General features: G+C 41.4%; 1 protein-coding gene across 1 annotated transcript in view; it reads left to right on the top strand.

Annotated features, from left to right (window-relative positions):
- LOC6647961 overlaps window positions 1-15082 on the top strand; it is a 38129-nt gene extending 23047 nt beyond the window's left edge. The window contains exons 16-29 of the mRNA XM_023178758.2: window positions 160-867; window positions 1068-1235; window positions 1327-1574; window positions 1661-1739; window positions 1835-2698; window positions 2803-2984; window positions 4638-4889; window positions 5652-5994; window positions 6286-6423; window positions 6514-6776; window positions 7857-8031; window positions 9145-9367; window positions 12719-12987; window positions 13845-15082. Of these exons, the coding sequence (XP_023034526.1) occupies window positions 160-867; window positions 1068-1235; window positions 1327-1574; window positions 1661-1739; window positions 1835-2698; window positions 2803-2984; window positions 4638-4889; window positions 5652-5994; window positions 6286-6423; window positions 6514-6776; window positions 7857-8031; window positions 9145-9367; window positions 12719-12987; window positions 13845-14261 (4329 nt within the window). The 3' untranslated portion in view covers window positions 14262-15082. The remainder of the gene's footprint in view (window positions 1-159; window positions 868-1067; window positions 1236-1326; window positions 1575-1660; window positions 1740-1834; window positions 2699-2802; window positions 2985-4637; window positions 4890-5651; window positions 5995-6285; window positions 6424-6513; window positions 6777-7856; window positions 8032-9144; window positions 9368-12718; window positions 12988-13844) is intronic.
- The last annotated feature ends 629 nt before the right edge of the window (window positions 15083-15711 follow it).

Genomic DNA, 15711 nt, shown 5'->3' with positions numbered 1-15711 from the left:
GAGAGAGAACGTAAGAGAGAGAGGGGACAAAATTTATGCAAAAGTTTTACACTTTACTGCACTGGCGACCAACAACTGAAGGAGTCATCACCCAACTAGCTAAACCTAACTGTTACTTACTATTACTCTCTCTCTCTCTCTCTCGATTCTCCTCTGCAGGATGTTGGCAACTTTGGTGATTTAGCTCTGGCAATGGTTATGCTCGCAAATGTAATCCTTAAAACCGAGGAAATTTATTTAGTGAATCACATAAAACTTTATTTGAAAAATAATCCAACGGCCGAACAGCGTCTATTGCGGTCTTCAGGCGGCATCGCCTCATCTCTCCATCTCCAGCAGTGGCAGGATGAAGCCCCATCGACATCTTCGGCAGCAGCTGCCGCCAGAGCTGCCGCCTCTGCCCGTATCACTGTAACCAAATCTCCGGCCATAAGCGAAATTAACTATTTTGCCAAAGTTTTAAGCGAAAAATTGCTTGGATGTCTGGATGCTCTGCTGCATGGTCTAGACCCTCACTCGTATCCGGATGCAGAGCCGTGTTTAGTGGGCAATGCCTATTGCCACCTGGCCGGGCGATTCGTTAACGCTCTGTACAATGTTTGCTGTCGCTCGCGGCACAAGGATGCACTTCAATCAGTATTCCGTTTGGTTTTGGCCGAATCTGAATTTCTCTGTAAATACTCCAATTTACTACTGCTGAGTGCTGCTGGCCATGAGTCCCTGGAAGGCGTCCTACTGGCATGCCTGCAATTGATGTTGTCGATGCGTTTAGTGGAACCGTTGATATTGCTGGAACTGGCAGTCCAAATGCCACTGAAATGGACCCTTAAGCGTGCCCTGCTGCATGAGGTTTGCCAAGCAAATGGGGTAAGTAGTAATATCTCCTACCATGTATTAGTTTAATTTGAATTCGTGAAGAGTGGCTATGCTTCGATTTCGTTTACGGTCATCATGATTGCGTATAATTTTAATTGATTGCCACTTTAACATGCGCCACTTGTTGCCTAATGGCAGGGCCACTCCAGTTGAGATTTTATCGCTCTCTCTCTCTCTCTCTCTAATTACAGGCATTCGATTGGAGTCCGCAACAAGTGGAACGCCTGCTGGCTGGCAAGTATCTGAATTTCCTAATTACTGACCACTTGGAATTCCTTGGCGAGCTGTCCCAAGGACATCCTAAGTGCAGCTCATTATTGCTCGTAGCCTTGCATCGGCATGCCAATCGCTTGAATCGAGTAAGTACACACAAATTTAGCATAACAAAGCCAAAGAGGTTCGATTATATTGTTTGGTTGTTTTTTTTTTTTCGTTTTCTTCAATTGCCAGCACTCAATTCGCATTGTTGTGCGACTTCTCAGCCGTCTTTCGGAGACGGATAACTTCGAGAATGATGATTGCATATGGCAAACAGTCGAACTGCTTAGTCGATTGCATCAGCTACATGATGAGAAGCGTTCGGTGCAACTGCCCCTCGAACGGTTGGCGCGTCGTCTAATCTCCCAGATGGCACCGGCAGCCAGGAATAATATCTATCTGCGGCTCATGGGAGGCGAGCAGAAGCTACAAGAGATGTTGTAAGTAAAAACGACGCAAATGGGAAAAGAGTAGCTAGTATTTGGCTTGACGGCATTTTCTCCTTTTTATTTATATTCCTTTATAGATTGAAGGACTTGGAGAGTCCAGCGGACAATGGGGCTGCAACGCCGCGCATAATTGATGAGAGCTGGCTCTTTGCTCAGGTAAGTGGGGGCCAAACCACTTGGCCATAATGGCACAGTTCCAGCTAATTTGTCCTTTTCTTCTACCTGTTCGTTTTCTCTACTCATGGTTAAAGTTAATCAAATTTGCCACCCAACATGCGGATGCACCGCATCAGCAGCAACAACTGATGCATCTTTTACTGGAAATTCAGTCCGAGCCGAAATTGCAACGACTCTTAAATAGTCTTGGGCCCGAACAGGAAGCTCGACTCCTGCGCCATGCTCTGGCCGGTTCACTGGATGCCATGTTGGTTGCATTTCGCCAAAAATGCATTCAACATGCACCACACATCAACTACATGCAACTGCCACCGCTGGCACGGGTATCCCATTCTTTACTTATGGACAGAGTAAGGGCTTTCTCCACATCCAGTGGATTTGATAACCACGCCAGTTTGGAGGATCTACATGTGGCTCAGGCTATGACCACATTGCTGGCTTCCATTACGAATATTGAACAAACAGCTCTCATCTATATTGAGGCCAGGGTGATTGAGAAATTTATGGTGGAGCATTTCTTGCGTCCAGACCATTTGGCGGAACTGCTCACCTATCTGGGATGGCTGGCCAGAGCAAGCAGGAATCACGACCATACAAAAGGCAATGGTAATGCCTTGGGGATACTATTGGCTACCATTGATGCATTGCTGCAACATCCACGAATTTGGCGTGAAGTCAACGCCAGTACAACTGGCGTACGTAGTGAACTGCTTGAGGTCTTGACCATGACCGGACGATGCCTGCTGCAGGACACAATATTCTATCAGCGCCATTCGACGAGTGCGACGAACAAGGACACAACTGCTCCACAGGCCATTTTCTTGGCCAAATTGATTGAAACGCAAATTGATACTGACGCCTTAGGCAGCAGTAGCAACGAGGCACGCTTGCAGTTTGCCGGTCATGAGTTGGCCCAGTCCCAAGTCCAAGTGCCGTTGGTAAGTGACATTCACGTTGTGGTAGTCATTTATCAGTCTGACTTGTGTGTCGACATGTTCCCTACGTCTCTCTTTCTCTCTTACCCCTTTTTTTCTCGGCACAGTCTTTGGTAGCGTCCATTGGTATCTCCTTGCTGCGCACGCATCAGTTCTATGCCTATGCGGTGACTCCTCATGAGCTGGTGCAACATCAAGAGGAGCAGCAGCAACAGGCAGATGGCAAACTGCCCACCATTCCTGTGGACAGTCTAAGTGATGTGGATGTCCTGCGGCAATTTGTCAAGCGGTAAGTGTGATGAAAAAGCAAAAAGAAACTTTCTCAGGAAATATTTTAACGAATTAAATTACACATAAAAGGTTGTGTAACCCAAAATATACCTAATTAAAGAGAGAGAAAGGAAAATTCGGTCATGGACACATCAACAGGATATTTCAATTGTCCCTGGCTAGGCTAGCTATTATCAATAAGCCAACAGACACTAGTTTGCTGCCATTGTTGTTGTATGTAGATGTCATTGTGTTTGACATCAACAACAGCAGCAACAGCAACACCAGCAACAATAACGACAACGGCAACAGCAATGGCAACAACAAAAGTTGCTGACAATGCTCTGACAGCGTTGACGAGCGCATGAAGCGATGCCGACGATGATGGCTAAACCGCAACTGGAAACATCAACATCCTGTTGTTCTATTACAAACATTCGTACACTCACATACACACACACAGAGAATCCTAGAGCCCATTGCATGTATGTTTCGTCTGGCGGTTGTAAGTCGTCTTTGTTCTTGGCTTGGGTTTCTGCTTGTTTGCCTCGTCCTTGTTGGTTGACAGCTTCCACATTGACTGTTGTTTCTATGGCAGTCGTCATCATTACGCTGTCAGCAGTTGAATTGTTATCCGCTAGGAATTGGCGGGCTCGAGGACGAAGACGGAATATCTATCTATCTGTCTGCAAAAGTCTATAAATGTGTGTGTGTGTGTGGTCTGTAACTGACCAGCCTAAAAGTTAAGTATCCTTAAAGGCGCGCCAACTAAAAACCATACATGAGGCTGCCTGACAAAAGCACAAAACATCAAAACCACATCAGAGCTGCCAACAGCAAATGGAAAAAGCAACGGCAACAGGAACAGCGGCATAAGCAACCAAGCCAAAGGCAACAGCGACGATGATAACGTCAAAATCCCCCAAAGGGCTGACAGAGCGCAACATCAACAACAACTACGAGTCAACTAGATGAGATGAGAGCGACTACCATATACGAGAGGGTGGGGGGTAGGATCATAGTGAGGAACATGCAACATTTTGGGACATAGTCAGCGTACGATATAAGCAAATTATGAGCAGCAAAGTGAGATAAATGCCTGTCTGTGTGTGCACGCACATATACAAACAAAGCCACATCATCGCAAAATAGGATGCGCATCCCTATACCAGACTCAATCTCTGCCAAGCAGCTTGAGTTACATTGTTGCTAATTGCACAGAAAGCCACCAAGCAGCACCGAAAAGCAAAAACAACAACAACAACAGATTGCTCTTTCTCTTTGCCTGTGACTGGCACTAGGCATCAACATGTTTCCCCCCCCCCCACACACACACACACACACACCCACCCACACATATTTGGAAAATCAATTTACGCTGGAAAATCATAGGAAAATCACATAGTTCCCTGCAGGCCTTTAGCCCAAAAATAATCAAAGTAATCGAAACCTAATTGAATAGTTTTCTGGTCATTCGTTGCAAATGCATTTTATTTTTGCATATTTCAAGAGTTCAACTAATTAAATGAAATTTTCAAGCATTAGAGTTCAACCTATATACATATATATATTTGATTTTCTAGCTGATTGCCTAACAGCAGTCTGGTAATTTAATTAACACCAACTAACTGATTTTCTCCCCTTTTCTCTTTCTCTCCCTCTCTCTTGTTAGACTATCGATCTTTGGCTATACAACAAGGCAACAATTTGAAGAATATTTCATGACATTTCTGTTGCTTATTAATAAAGTGTATGATGAGCATATGGTCGATCATCAGGAGCAATATCAGATCAAGCAAGTCTGTCTGCTGGCCATTATGGAACTTTTAATGTCGCATAAAACTTTTCCCATTGTTGGCCTACAAACCACTGGCCAGTTTCATCATACAACACGCTGGAAACGCATAACTTGTGACAGCATTAGGTAAGTAAAAAAGTGTGTGTGGGAAAATGTTGTGATGGAAAATTAAAATGAAAAAGTTTTCTAATGTGTAATACATAAAAAACAAAAACAAAAATACAAAAAAAAAAACCCTCACAAATTAAATGCCAGATACAAAAGTTCTGGTTGTGTGTTTATGTGTGTGTGTGTGATTGGGGTAGTTTCTGATTTCCTCAACTTGACTTTAACATTTTTTTTTGTTTTTTAAATTGTACAACTAATTTGTTAACACGAGCGGGCAAACAACTACTTTTTGGATAAAACAAGTTTTTCAGTTGATTTTACAATGTCTGCGCTTTTAATTAAAGTGGAGCAAAAAGTACTTACTTTGTTTATGTGTGTGTGTGTGTGTGTGTGCTCGTGTGTGCATGTTTGTGATTTATGAAAATAATTTGAAAAAAGTTAACCAACAGGAAACCCTTTTTTTATGTGTGTCGCGCGGTCAACCAATTTCAATTGCCGGCAGCCACAATGGAAATGTAAAAACTTCAGCAGCAAAGTTAAAAAGTGGTAACAAATATTCTTTTGTCAAACCCTCGGGCCGCCCCTGGTTATTAGCTCTGGCTGGTACATAAATGTTTTGTTTGTTGTCTGCTGTTGATTTTATAAATTAGTTTTTAATGGCGGCAATGGCCAACTAGTTTTTGTTTTACAACCAACCCGGCGTATACGCAATATGCGTATAACTACCTACTGATAATACATATATCTGCGTGTGTTTGTGTGTGTGTGTGTATTTTGCAGTTTGAAGAAACTGCATAAAGTGCAGCTGTTGGTCGACGCATACAATATCTTCTATCAGGCCAATCTAGAGCGTCAGCTGGACCGGGACAATGTGATTGGCACACGCAACTTTGCTGCGAATCAATATGATCTACATTTCTGTTGGGCCCAAATGGAAGCATACGCAGAAGGCAATTCATCTACCGCTACCACACCCGAAGGGGAAGCGCCAGATGTAAAGCCATCGTCCAATATTGCATCCGACATGGCCATACGTAACTATCGCCATTTCACACAGCTGTCAGGCATTGACTTTCGCAGCAGCACCCAGTTGGTATTCGATGTACTGCAGCAAATGATCGAGGTGAGTGTAGTCTCGGCTTGCTTGTCTCATCCAAATGTATGGCAGGCAGACTGTTATGCCAACTGTCACGTATCACGCATTGCCAGCAACTGTCGGTTATATCTAATTTGATTATGCAAGAAGCTGCAAGTTGCCTTAGCGGACATTACATGTCCAAAAACGAACGAACGAACGAATCTAGAATTCGTTTGAGTGAATCCCAAGTGGACCTCAAAAATTGAATCTGTGCAGCTAATTGGAAAACTGTCAAGTCATATTCTTTGTTCTGCATTCTGCTCTCATTCTCGACAGCTTAACCACGTTCTAGTGCTGCCCAATCTGGTAAAATTTTGTGAAATCTGCGAAAGTCGGGATCAAATCAAATGGATAAAAGAACGAATTCTTAAGCTACAGGACCAAGTGGCCATGGATGATACCATTTCACATCAGGTACACGCACACAACATTTCTATCTCTCCCACTACGCCTCTTTATCTTATTGAATTCCTTTGAATGAGATGTTTTCATTGTTCTATGTAGCATATAATCTACCTGCTGTGTCGTACGCAAGCCCTTTTGATACCAAGTCTGGGTGAACTGCAGCACTTGTGCTCCCTAATTGGTAATGTCTATCTGAAGAGCTCGCATTGCTTCATACGTACGGCCACATTAAGAGGTCTGCTCTATCTATTGGAGTGCTGCAGCAAAACCAACACTGCCATGGGCAAGCTGAGCGAGGAGCTGGCCATGTTGCGTACACTAATTGTGGGCTACATCAATCGACATGGCATCATTGATGAGAGGTAAGTCTCTCCGCAAATTATCATGAACCACATCAGTGTTGGAATTGACTTGGCTTGGCTGTTAATATCCTTTGTTGTTGCTATCGTTGCAAATACTTGCCATTCATTGACTTCAAATCGCAAAAAACAAAAAACCTTTCGTGTCTACATATCCTGAAAATGGCAAAAGTTCTCATTTTCCCATTAGTTTACTGGTGTCTCATCAGCAGATGGTCGACTTCCTTGTTCTTGGTCTTGTCTGGTTTTGGCTGGCCACCTGCCTGGGCACTTTTTTTCGATCAAAAAAAGTTTTCAAGGACTGCGCCGGAAGTGTATAGGAATGCACAGCCCTCCAGGTGGCATAACTCGGCAACGTGCAGTGTATATTCACAAAAAGTTTCAACCTGTCGATAGGGTTTTTGCCTCGCCCACAAAATTCTACTGCTGAGTTTGATCGACGTTGTTGTTGCATATACTCTAGCAAAATTCTAATTATTGGCATTGCAGGTGGCAGCTAGACAACTTTCTCACCCGCTTCCTGCCATCTTTATCTTACCCAATTTCCACGCTTGTGGCTTTTGATAGAGAGAATTTCATATGCAGCACTTCAGTTGCTCAGGGCACTGTAGCAGCTCATGCTATTGTTGTTGCTTTTTAACTGTACCGATAGCATGGCATAACTTGCCAAAAACTAACAACCTGCACAAGCAACCAACAAAACAATAGTGTAAACTGCACCAACAATTCGTATTAAATTTAAATTACGCATACGCAACGTGTGCCTCCCATCTAAAAACCCAAATCATGCCAAACAAAACCTCAGCTACAGGAGGATGCCATTCCAATAAAATAGCCTCCATAGGCAGAGTTTTGCTAATTAGTAAATTTCCAACTATTTCGATACCTACCAATTGCCTGATCTAATTATTTTGTAATTTTAGCCAACTCGAAGCCAAACGCTAACATCATATACCACATTTGTGTGGCTATCAGAAAACTTCTAATTAATTTATACGAAAAAACATTTACTGCATGGCCATTCATACATACATATGTATATTTTTATACCCTTGTTTGTTACGTATTTCCTTCTCTTTTCAGTCCATTACAATTTAGCGAGGAGCATACGAAACTTGTCTGGACTCTCAATTACAGCTTGATCGAATGGACTTCGAAATTTGTACCGCAATGCCATTTGCTGTCTAATGCAATCATTGCAGCCAATAATTTCCTAAAGACAACTCACAATGAGGAGCTCTATTTGTGTGTACTGCATGTGAGTTAACTAACATACATATACATACATACATACCCATATATGTAGGTATAGGATCTTGATCATGACCATTTATGTGGTCATCAGTGCAGTGTCTAGCCGCCATCTAGCAGTCAGTCAAAATAGACGGGACAGAGAGACGGACGGTTTCCTGCTGCCACTGGCAAATTGGCCACTGACAGGAGTCTAAACGCCCCACGACTTGGTTCGGCGCTTAGCCAGAGCCAGAGACCAGCCATGTTGCGCTTAATTGGTTTTTTGATTGACAATTTTCCAAAAACGGCATGGCAACCAAAAGCAAACGAAAAACGTGGAAGAAGAACCAAAAAAAAAAAAAAAAAGAGGACAAAAAACGTATCTTTGCTGTCATAACTGACAGAGGAGCAGCCAAAAAGTTTATTGGCCACACTCACACACACTCATACATAAACATTGTTGTTGTTGTTGTTGTTGGCCAATTGTCGTGTATCGTCAATTGGGCGTAATGAAAAAGTATAGAAAATTGAGCTTAAATATTGCATCACATTCCATAAATTTGCCATACATAATTTCAGGCATTTAAATTGCATTTTAACTGTAATTAAAAACTTTATTTAGCTTTCACTTACTCAGTTCCCATGTATGTATGTGTGAGTGTGTGCGAACGCAAATTAAATTCGACTTTTTAAGCAATTTATAAAATTTGCACGCAATTCAATTCCGTCCATTTTGTTGTCATTGTTGTCACTGGGTTTTTTGCTTTGATAGCCACACAAACACTCTCACACACACACATACACTCATAGAGTAAGTGAAAGCGCAATGGCGCACAGCATCAGCAACAGCGGCAATAACAATAACAATTTGCCACTCAATTAGCGTGGCCATTACTGAAAAACCCACTTAAGTATGCAATGATAAAAATTCAAAAGCGAATCGAGCAACAACGAAAGCCAAACCAAAAAAGGCCAACCAAGTAGTCCGCCCCACCCAACTCCCATAGACATCTAGGAGGCACATTTTCCCATTTTCTCTCTGTTTCTCTGTGTTATGTTCAGACTTAAATATTTTGCTTATTGTATTTATTTGTTTCTCTTCTTGCACTTTCTTTTGTTCCTCCCCCCCTGTAAACAGGGTCTAGAGCGCATGGTGGTCAATAGCGGAAGTCGGCCCACAGCAGCGTTGGGGAATGATGGGAGCCTAGCCAAAAGTGGAGCCACTGGAGCTGCATCTGGAGTCGTGGTCACACCGCAGTTGCGACATAAAATTGAAAAACTTGCACTCGAATCGCTGAAAATGGAAAATGAGAAATTTTCGATTCCGGCATTGAAATTGCTTTTGTCCTGCATCTATGTGGGTGAGTATAAAATGAACGGACAACAACAAAAAACAACAATAGAATAAGAATACCAATAACAAAAAATAGCATCACGATAAACAAACAATACTGGGGGTGCTCTATAGTTAGTAAGTATTGGATTGGTGGGTTTGTTGAATGAAACTAACAAAATAAATGAGGGAACCCCAAAAAGTATACATTTTGTAATTTCATTTAATGTCGCAAACAAATACCAGTTTATAAGCTTTTTGTTAGGGTGGGGATAAAAACTAAATTTAGATGGTTCAGAATGCCTCGCAATCTCAATAATCAAACAATTGATAAATATAAGTACATATATTAACAACTTGATTACATTTTAATTAACTTTTGTTTACTTGCTCTAGAAATATCCATCACATATCATCAATTTTTGCAAAGACTAACTAAAATATTAAGTATCAAAGTTTTCAGATTTCAAAAGAAGTCGTTTGTTTGACCCAACACTTTTTGGGTATACTTGACTTGTCTTTTCTACAAAGTTTATTTATTTGGAACAAAGTTTTTCCTTCATTCATGGCAAATCGCATGTAGAAACTGTTGAAAATTTCCTGTGTCAAAGTCAAACTTAAGGGACATTGTTTGCTACATATATACAAAAAGCTCTTTCGATGGCATTAACAGCAAATTAATGTTGATTAGGATTTCCCTATAAGAGAATCTGGCCTGCTTAAATGGTTTTATTTGTCAAGATTAAACACCCTTAGAAGGTTTCCAATATAAAACAATTAAAGGATATATCATGTTAACATTGGTTAACATTTTCTATGCAAATACATACCTGAGAGTTTGCCATTCTTTAAGCCAAATGTCGTAATGTTTGGCATTAAATCTCTTGAACTTTTTTGAAATAGATCAAATACATAATTACTAACTGTAGTTTCTTCTTTCACATTATCTACAATTTCGCTAATTTCGACCAGGGGTTTCCTCTTATTCAGGTCACCTGGTTTGTCCCTGATAATTGTAGTTGGACCACAATGTACTTGTATATGTACATATGTATAGGTATCCATACATACATATGTACATATATATGTATATGCAGATATCTCTGTACGAGTCCTTGGGTTTTGGTAATTGCTATTTCTCGACTGACTGTTGCTCTCTGCTGGCTAACAATAATCCCTGTTGCTTTTATTAGCGCCATTTCGTGGCAATTATTACCATTTGCCAAGTGTTGTCTTCACACTGACTAGAATAAATGTCATTTACGCAGATTTTTTTGTCGCCTCTCGCTGTTCTGTTTTGTTTTTAGTGAGAATGCTAGTGAAGTGGATTTTGTCTGCTGGTTAGTATTGTTTATGTAATCCTTTTGACCGGTCAGCCAATTTTGGGCTCATTTGACTGAAATCGGTTGAAATTTAAAGGGCAACCGACTTGGTCAACGGGTCAATAGAACTGAACTGAAATCCGCTTAGTTGCAATAGCCGCACGCATGGGCAAAAAACAAACTCAAATCAGGCAATGGATGGTTAAGCCATTAACAAAAAAACAAAAGGCGAGAATGGGATGGTGGGCCAACAACAGAAGAGAAAGCAAAAATGATTGCTCTGTCGCTGTTGTGTATCTGCAATCGTTGACTCCTTTCGTTTTTGTGAAAACAGTTTTTGGCCATTCAACTTTCAATGTTGGCCAACTAAGCACAGCTTTCAGCCGGCCAGAAATTATGCAAGCCATTCGCAAAACGGACACAAATATGTCGCAGCACTACACACAGGACGCACGTTTGTATTTTCCTTGCACTTTGTCAGTCTCTGGAATTGGCTAGCTGTGTCCCTTTTTCTCTACTGCCACAGCACGTAAATCCTTTGAGCAGTGTCAATGTTTGTACGATGCTAACTTTGTGCACCCTCCTAAATGGCGATGGCAATGGCGATGGCCAATGTCATCCATGGGTTTTTTCATTTTTCAAAGTTTTCCCTTTTTTTTTTCCTTTGCAAACACACACAAATTTCAAAAATGGTAGCCCAGGCTCTTGACAAAACGCAGCCAAACGGAAGTCGGCCATTGCGTATGGCGACCGTTTCCTTCAAGCTCTTTTAATAAACCACGTCGCCCAAGACAATACACGGCCCATCGACCGACAAAGAAAACAGAAAACAGTGAAAATAAAAATCGCGGAGAAAGCATAACAACGAGCACACAAAAGAAAAAGGAGTAAAAAAAACCTTCCTTCAAAAATGCCACAAGAAGGCCATGATAAATATTTGCTGCAATATTGGGCACCCGTTTTTTCGGCGGCTTTTCTAAGGACCCAACCGAAGCAGCCTAATACTAAGAACTGCAAAAACCTTTTTTATACCCTATACCTTGGAAGAGGAAATGTTAGGATAGGCATTAATTATAAAGAACACTTAATTAGCATTCAACATAGATTTCTTAAAAAATTTTAATTGAAATATTGAAACAAATTTTTTAATATTAAAATTTAACATTACAACATTAAAGCAATCGTATTTTGAAATTGGGAACAATTTAAACTTGTGGATAATTTTTGTGGTTTTTATTGAACAGACAAAAAGTATGACCTGCCAATACAATAGAGGGTCTTAAATATTCGTTGTATTTTGGTGGAGTAGGCTCCTTATAGTTGTGGATCTATGTTATTTTAGCTCTCTTTCACAGATATTTTTTTTTATTCTGTGCCACTTCTTGCGCTTGCTTAAACGAATTTTAGAGTTTGTTAGGTTTTTTCCTTTTTTCGCTCTCTCGCTTTCTCTCTGTGTGTTTGGGCATTGCTAGCGGCATTTGTGGCGTGCATAATTGTGGCCAGGCGCCGGCCGATACCATTCACCCACATCTCCATCTTCCCCAAGTCTACACTTTGGCAACAACAATGGTCAAATTGGCAACAGCCAGGCCAAACAAGCTACCCGCAGGCCAACAGCCATGGCCAACAATGTTAAGCTGGAAAACAAAGGCCAAAGTTAGCGCGATGAGGTAGAACTGGTTAAAGGCGAGGAGATTTCGTGGGGAATGGATTTGGTTCGTATTGTAAATAATTCGACGCCGCTAAACCACATTAAGCAGCCATGGCTTTACTTAACCACACACATACACACACACACACACACTCGCATGCATCAAACACAGTCTACTCCGCATACAGACCCCAAACTTCCGTCAAAGTTGAGCTGCGGCTGTGGCTTTTGGCACTTTCAACCTTTTCCTTTAGCCCCCCACCCTTAGCTCCCCGGGAGTGGCCATTATTTTTGCACCTGACTGAAACTGAAACGAACACACGAATTTCATGAGTTTTTCTCTATTCATAGACATTGCCTGTTATATGAAATGACTAATTAGATTGAGGTTTCTTCTTCGTTTCAGGCTCATCCACACAATTAGAGACCACCGAATTGTCAAATGGCATTGTTCAAGATGATCCAGAGATCATTGCCCAGCAGAATGATAAAGTCGATATACTTTTGCATTGTATTAAATCATCGAGTCGAGATGCCGCCTGGATTTATGGACAAGTGCTGTGCCAAATTATTCGTGATTTAGTGCCACCGAATGAAATATTGACGAAGGTCATAAAGGAGTTTCTGGCCATAAATCAGCCGCATGGCGATGTTATTGCCATGATTGTATATCAGGTGAGTAGTGGCCAAGATCTTGGCTACTTTCCTCTAAGTCTTGGGCTAGTCGTGCGTGCCCACATACACCAGCACACGCCCCCACACACACACACACACACACACACATATGCTTTTGATTTTATGGTCCCTCTGTTTGCGCCTGGAGACCGGAACGGAATGGGGCCAATGCAGCGCTAATGTTTGCCTTGGTCACAAGTCGAAAGGGTAAAATACTCGGCCAGCTGCTTCTTTTTGGCCCTATAGGTGCCACACATGTCTGTCTTCGTGTGTGTGTGTGTGTGTGCTTGGAGAATTTTTTGGCAGCTTAGAAATTAATGGAATTCATGGCTACAGCTTTGGCCTCTGTCCAGTCCCTGGTATGTGGGTCAATAAGAGGCGAAATTGTGGGCTGCTGCCCTTTGGCAGAGCGATAAAATTTTTTCATTAGGTTCAAGGTTGTTTCATCTCTCCCCCGCTAGTCTGTTGGCGGGCGCGTGTACATGGAAATAATTTAGTAAACAAACCCAAAGGAGAGGAACTGTCTCATCTCTCGGTGGAAATATGAAACCACTAAGCCGCTCTAGCCAACTCAACGCAATTTGCACAGTCATTTTCAGACAGCAGCAGCAGCAGCCCCACCAAACTGAATCCCATGCTACAGGAATTTCATTAGTCAACTCTTTGCCACAAAATGTGCCACCCAACCAACCATTCAGACACCTTCTGGTCGAGAAAGTCGAGACACCCACCCCTCTCTAGTTTGTTGTACAATAGAATTTAATTTCCTTATTGTTGGTTAAATATTTTTTGGTAAGAGTAACTAACCCATTTCTCGCCTTCTCTTTTCTCTCTCCCTCGCTTTCACTCTTTTGCAGGTATTTCGCTCAGCTATTGACTCTTCGTACCTGGAAATGCTGCAAGACTGGTTGATCTGCACATTGCCAACGTTCCTGGCACAGCCGGAGCAGCAAGGTGTCTGGGGTCTCAGCGTCATCTTTTTATCCGCCTCCATAAATCTGCATTTGATTAAACTATTTCCGTTGGTTGTGGGCTTTGGGCCAGCAGCGGCAGCAGCAGCCGGTAACTCGACGGCAACGGCTACGGCTACGGCAACAGCGATGCCGGCAGCATTGCCACCTCGTAAATTGGGTCAACACGAAATTGCATTGTTCGTGACAGCTGCACAAGATTTCCATGCGAAATTGAGTGGCGAGCAGCGGCAACGTTTCCGCGATGCCTTTGGCAATTTTAAGCAGAGTCAAGTCTATGCCAGGATGTTGCATAGCCTTTGATTGTGATAGCCCCCTAATAATCACTATCCCTTCCCGCCTTCACTCTTCTTGTTGGCTATTTATACTACTACTACTACTACTACGTTTAATTCCAATCGCTGCATCGTTTGCGGATTTCCTACAAGCACCGTGGACGAAAACTTGTTCCTAAGACAAGCGCAAGCGTGAATAACTAATTGCCAACGGCAAAAGTTCAAGCGGATGCATCCTCCGATTTTGGCACAAAAAACTTTTTTAATAGTTGCCGAATACAAAATTAATTTATGCTTTACATTATGTGTAACTAATATTTAAATTATTGCAAACGAATAGCAGCAACCACTACTCAACCCACTCCAACACCCTCTACAATTTGGCACTTCTTCGTAATCTGGTGGAAAGTTTAACGAGACCACCCGCAATTAATTCCTGCGGTTGGTTCAGCCGTATACGGATGCGGACACACGAACATTGAGTCGGACCCGGACACACAGAATGAGAGAGAGAGAGAGGGAAAGCCGCATGCGGAAATTATGTTCTTGTCAGTTTTCGCATAAAGTTTATCATTTATTTATCATGACGTTGCTTGTTAGCCAAGAGAGTGAGCGAGAAAAGGACACAGAGTGAACTTGGCTTCGGGTCGCAAGTAGCCATTAGTATGCTGCTTAACCAATTGCTAGTTAATTGTTAAAACAAACTTACTTAAAAATTCCATTATACGAAATTAAATTAAACACCTTCCAAACAACACACACACCCACACTCCACTCACACTTATATTTATATGTATGTATGCCCATGTTTATTCCAATTTTAATAAAGTAAAACATATTAACACTTAATCAAACTATAAATTTTTTCTTCACAAACGTAAGTTGTTTCTGGTTTTTAATCTTAAACATAAAGCAAACCAAAACTACAAAAGGCAATAATCGTCTTTGAACTCTATTTGCAAATCTTTTTAAACTTTTGCACTTTTACCTGGTCTTGCAGGTAACAGTTCTTTTTTTTTTGGGCCCTTTGCCAACAAAGCGCATTAAAATAGACAAAATGTCACATCCTAAAAAAAAAGAAATTGGTATCGAAAGTTTCAAGTGCTAAAAGAAACTGTGAGGGACTAGTAGATACACTTGCCACTCCTTTTTTTTAAAGAAAATTGCCAACATGAAACTGCATCAAGTGAAATTTGTAATATTATTTATTTTTTACTTTTTTTAAAGCAGTAAAGTTAGTTACTCTATTTGTGTTTAAAGGTAGTTCATTTAAAATAAGAATGAAATCCATATATTACATTAAGAAGTATATATGTACCTACATATGTATGTTGGGTGCTTTTCTGTTACTTAATCCTTGTAATTGCTTACACTCTCCTTCACGCAATTTATGTACTTAAAACTTCAAACTAAAAATTTAAGTCACAAATACAAACACTATAATCGCCATCCTTTTGAGGCTTCTACGGGGGCCAGCG

The sequence above is a fragment of the Drosophila willistoni genome, chromosome 3R (assembly GCF_018902025.1).
Source record: "Drosophila willistoni isolate 14030-0811.24 chromosome 3R, UCI_dwil_1.1, whole genome shotgun sequence".
Classification (NCBI taxonomy): domain Eukaryota; kingdom Metazoa; phylum Arthropoda; class Insecta; order Diptera; family Drosophilidae; genus Drosophila; species Drosophila willistoni.
The sequence above is the reverse complement of the archived record's forward strand: the minus strand, read 5'-3'. Positions and strand labels throughout refer to the sequence as shown.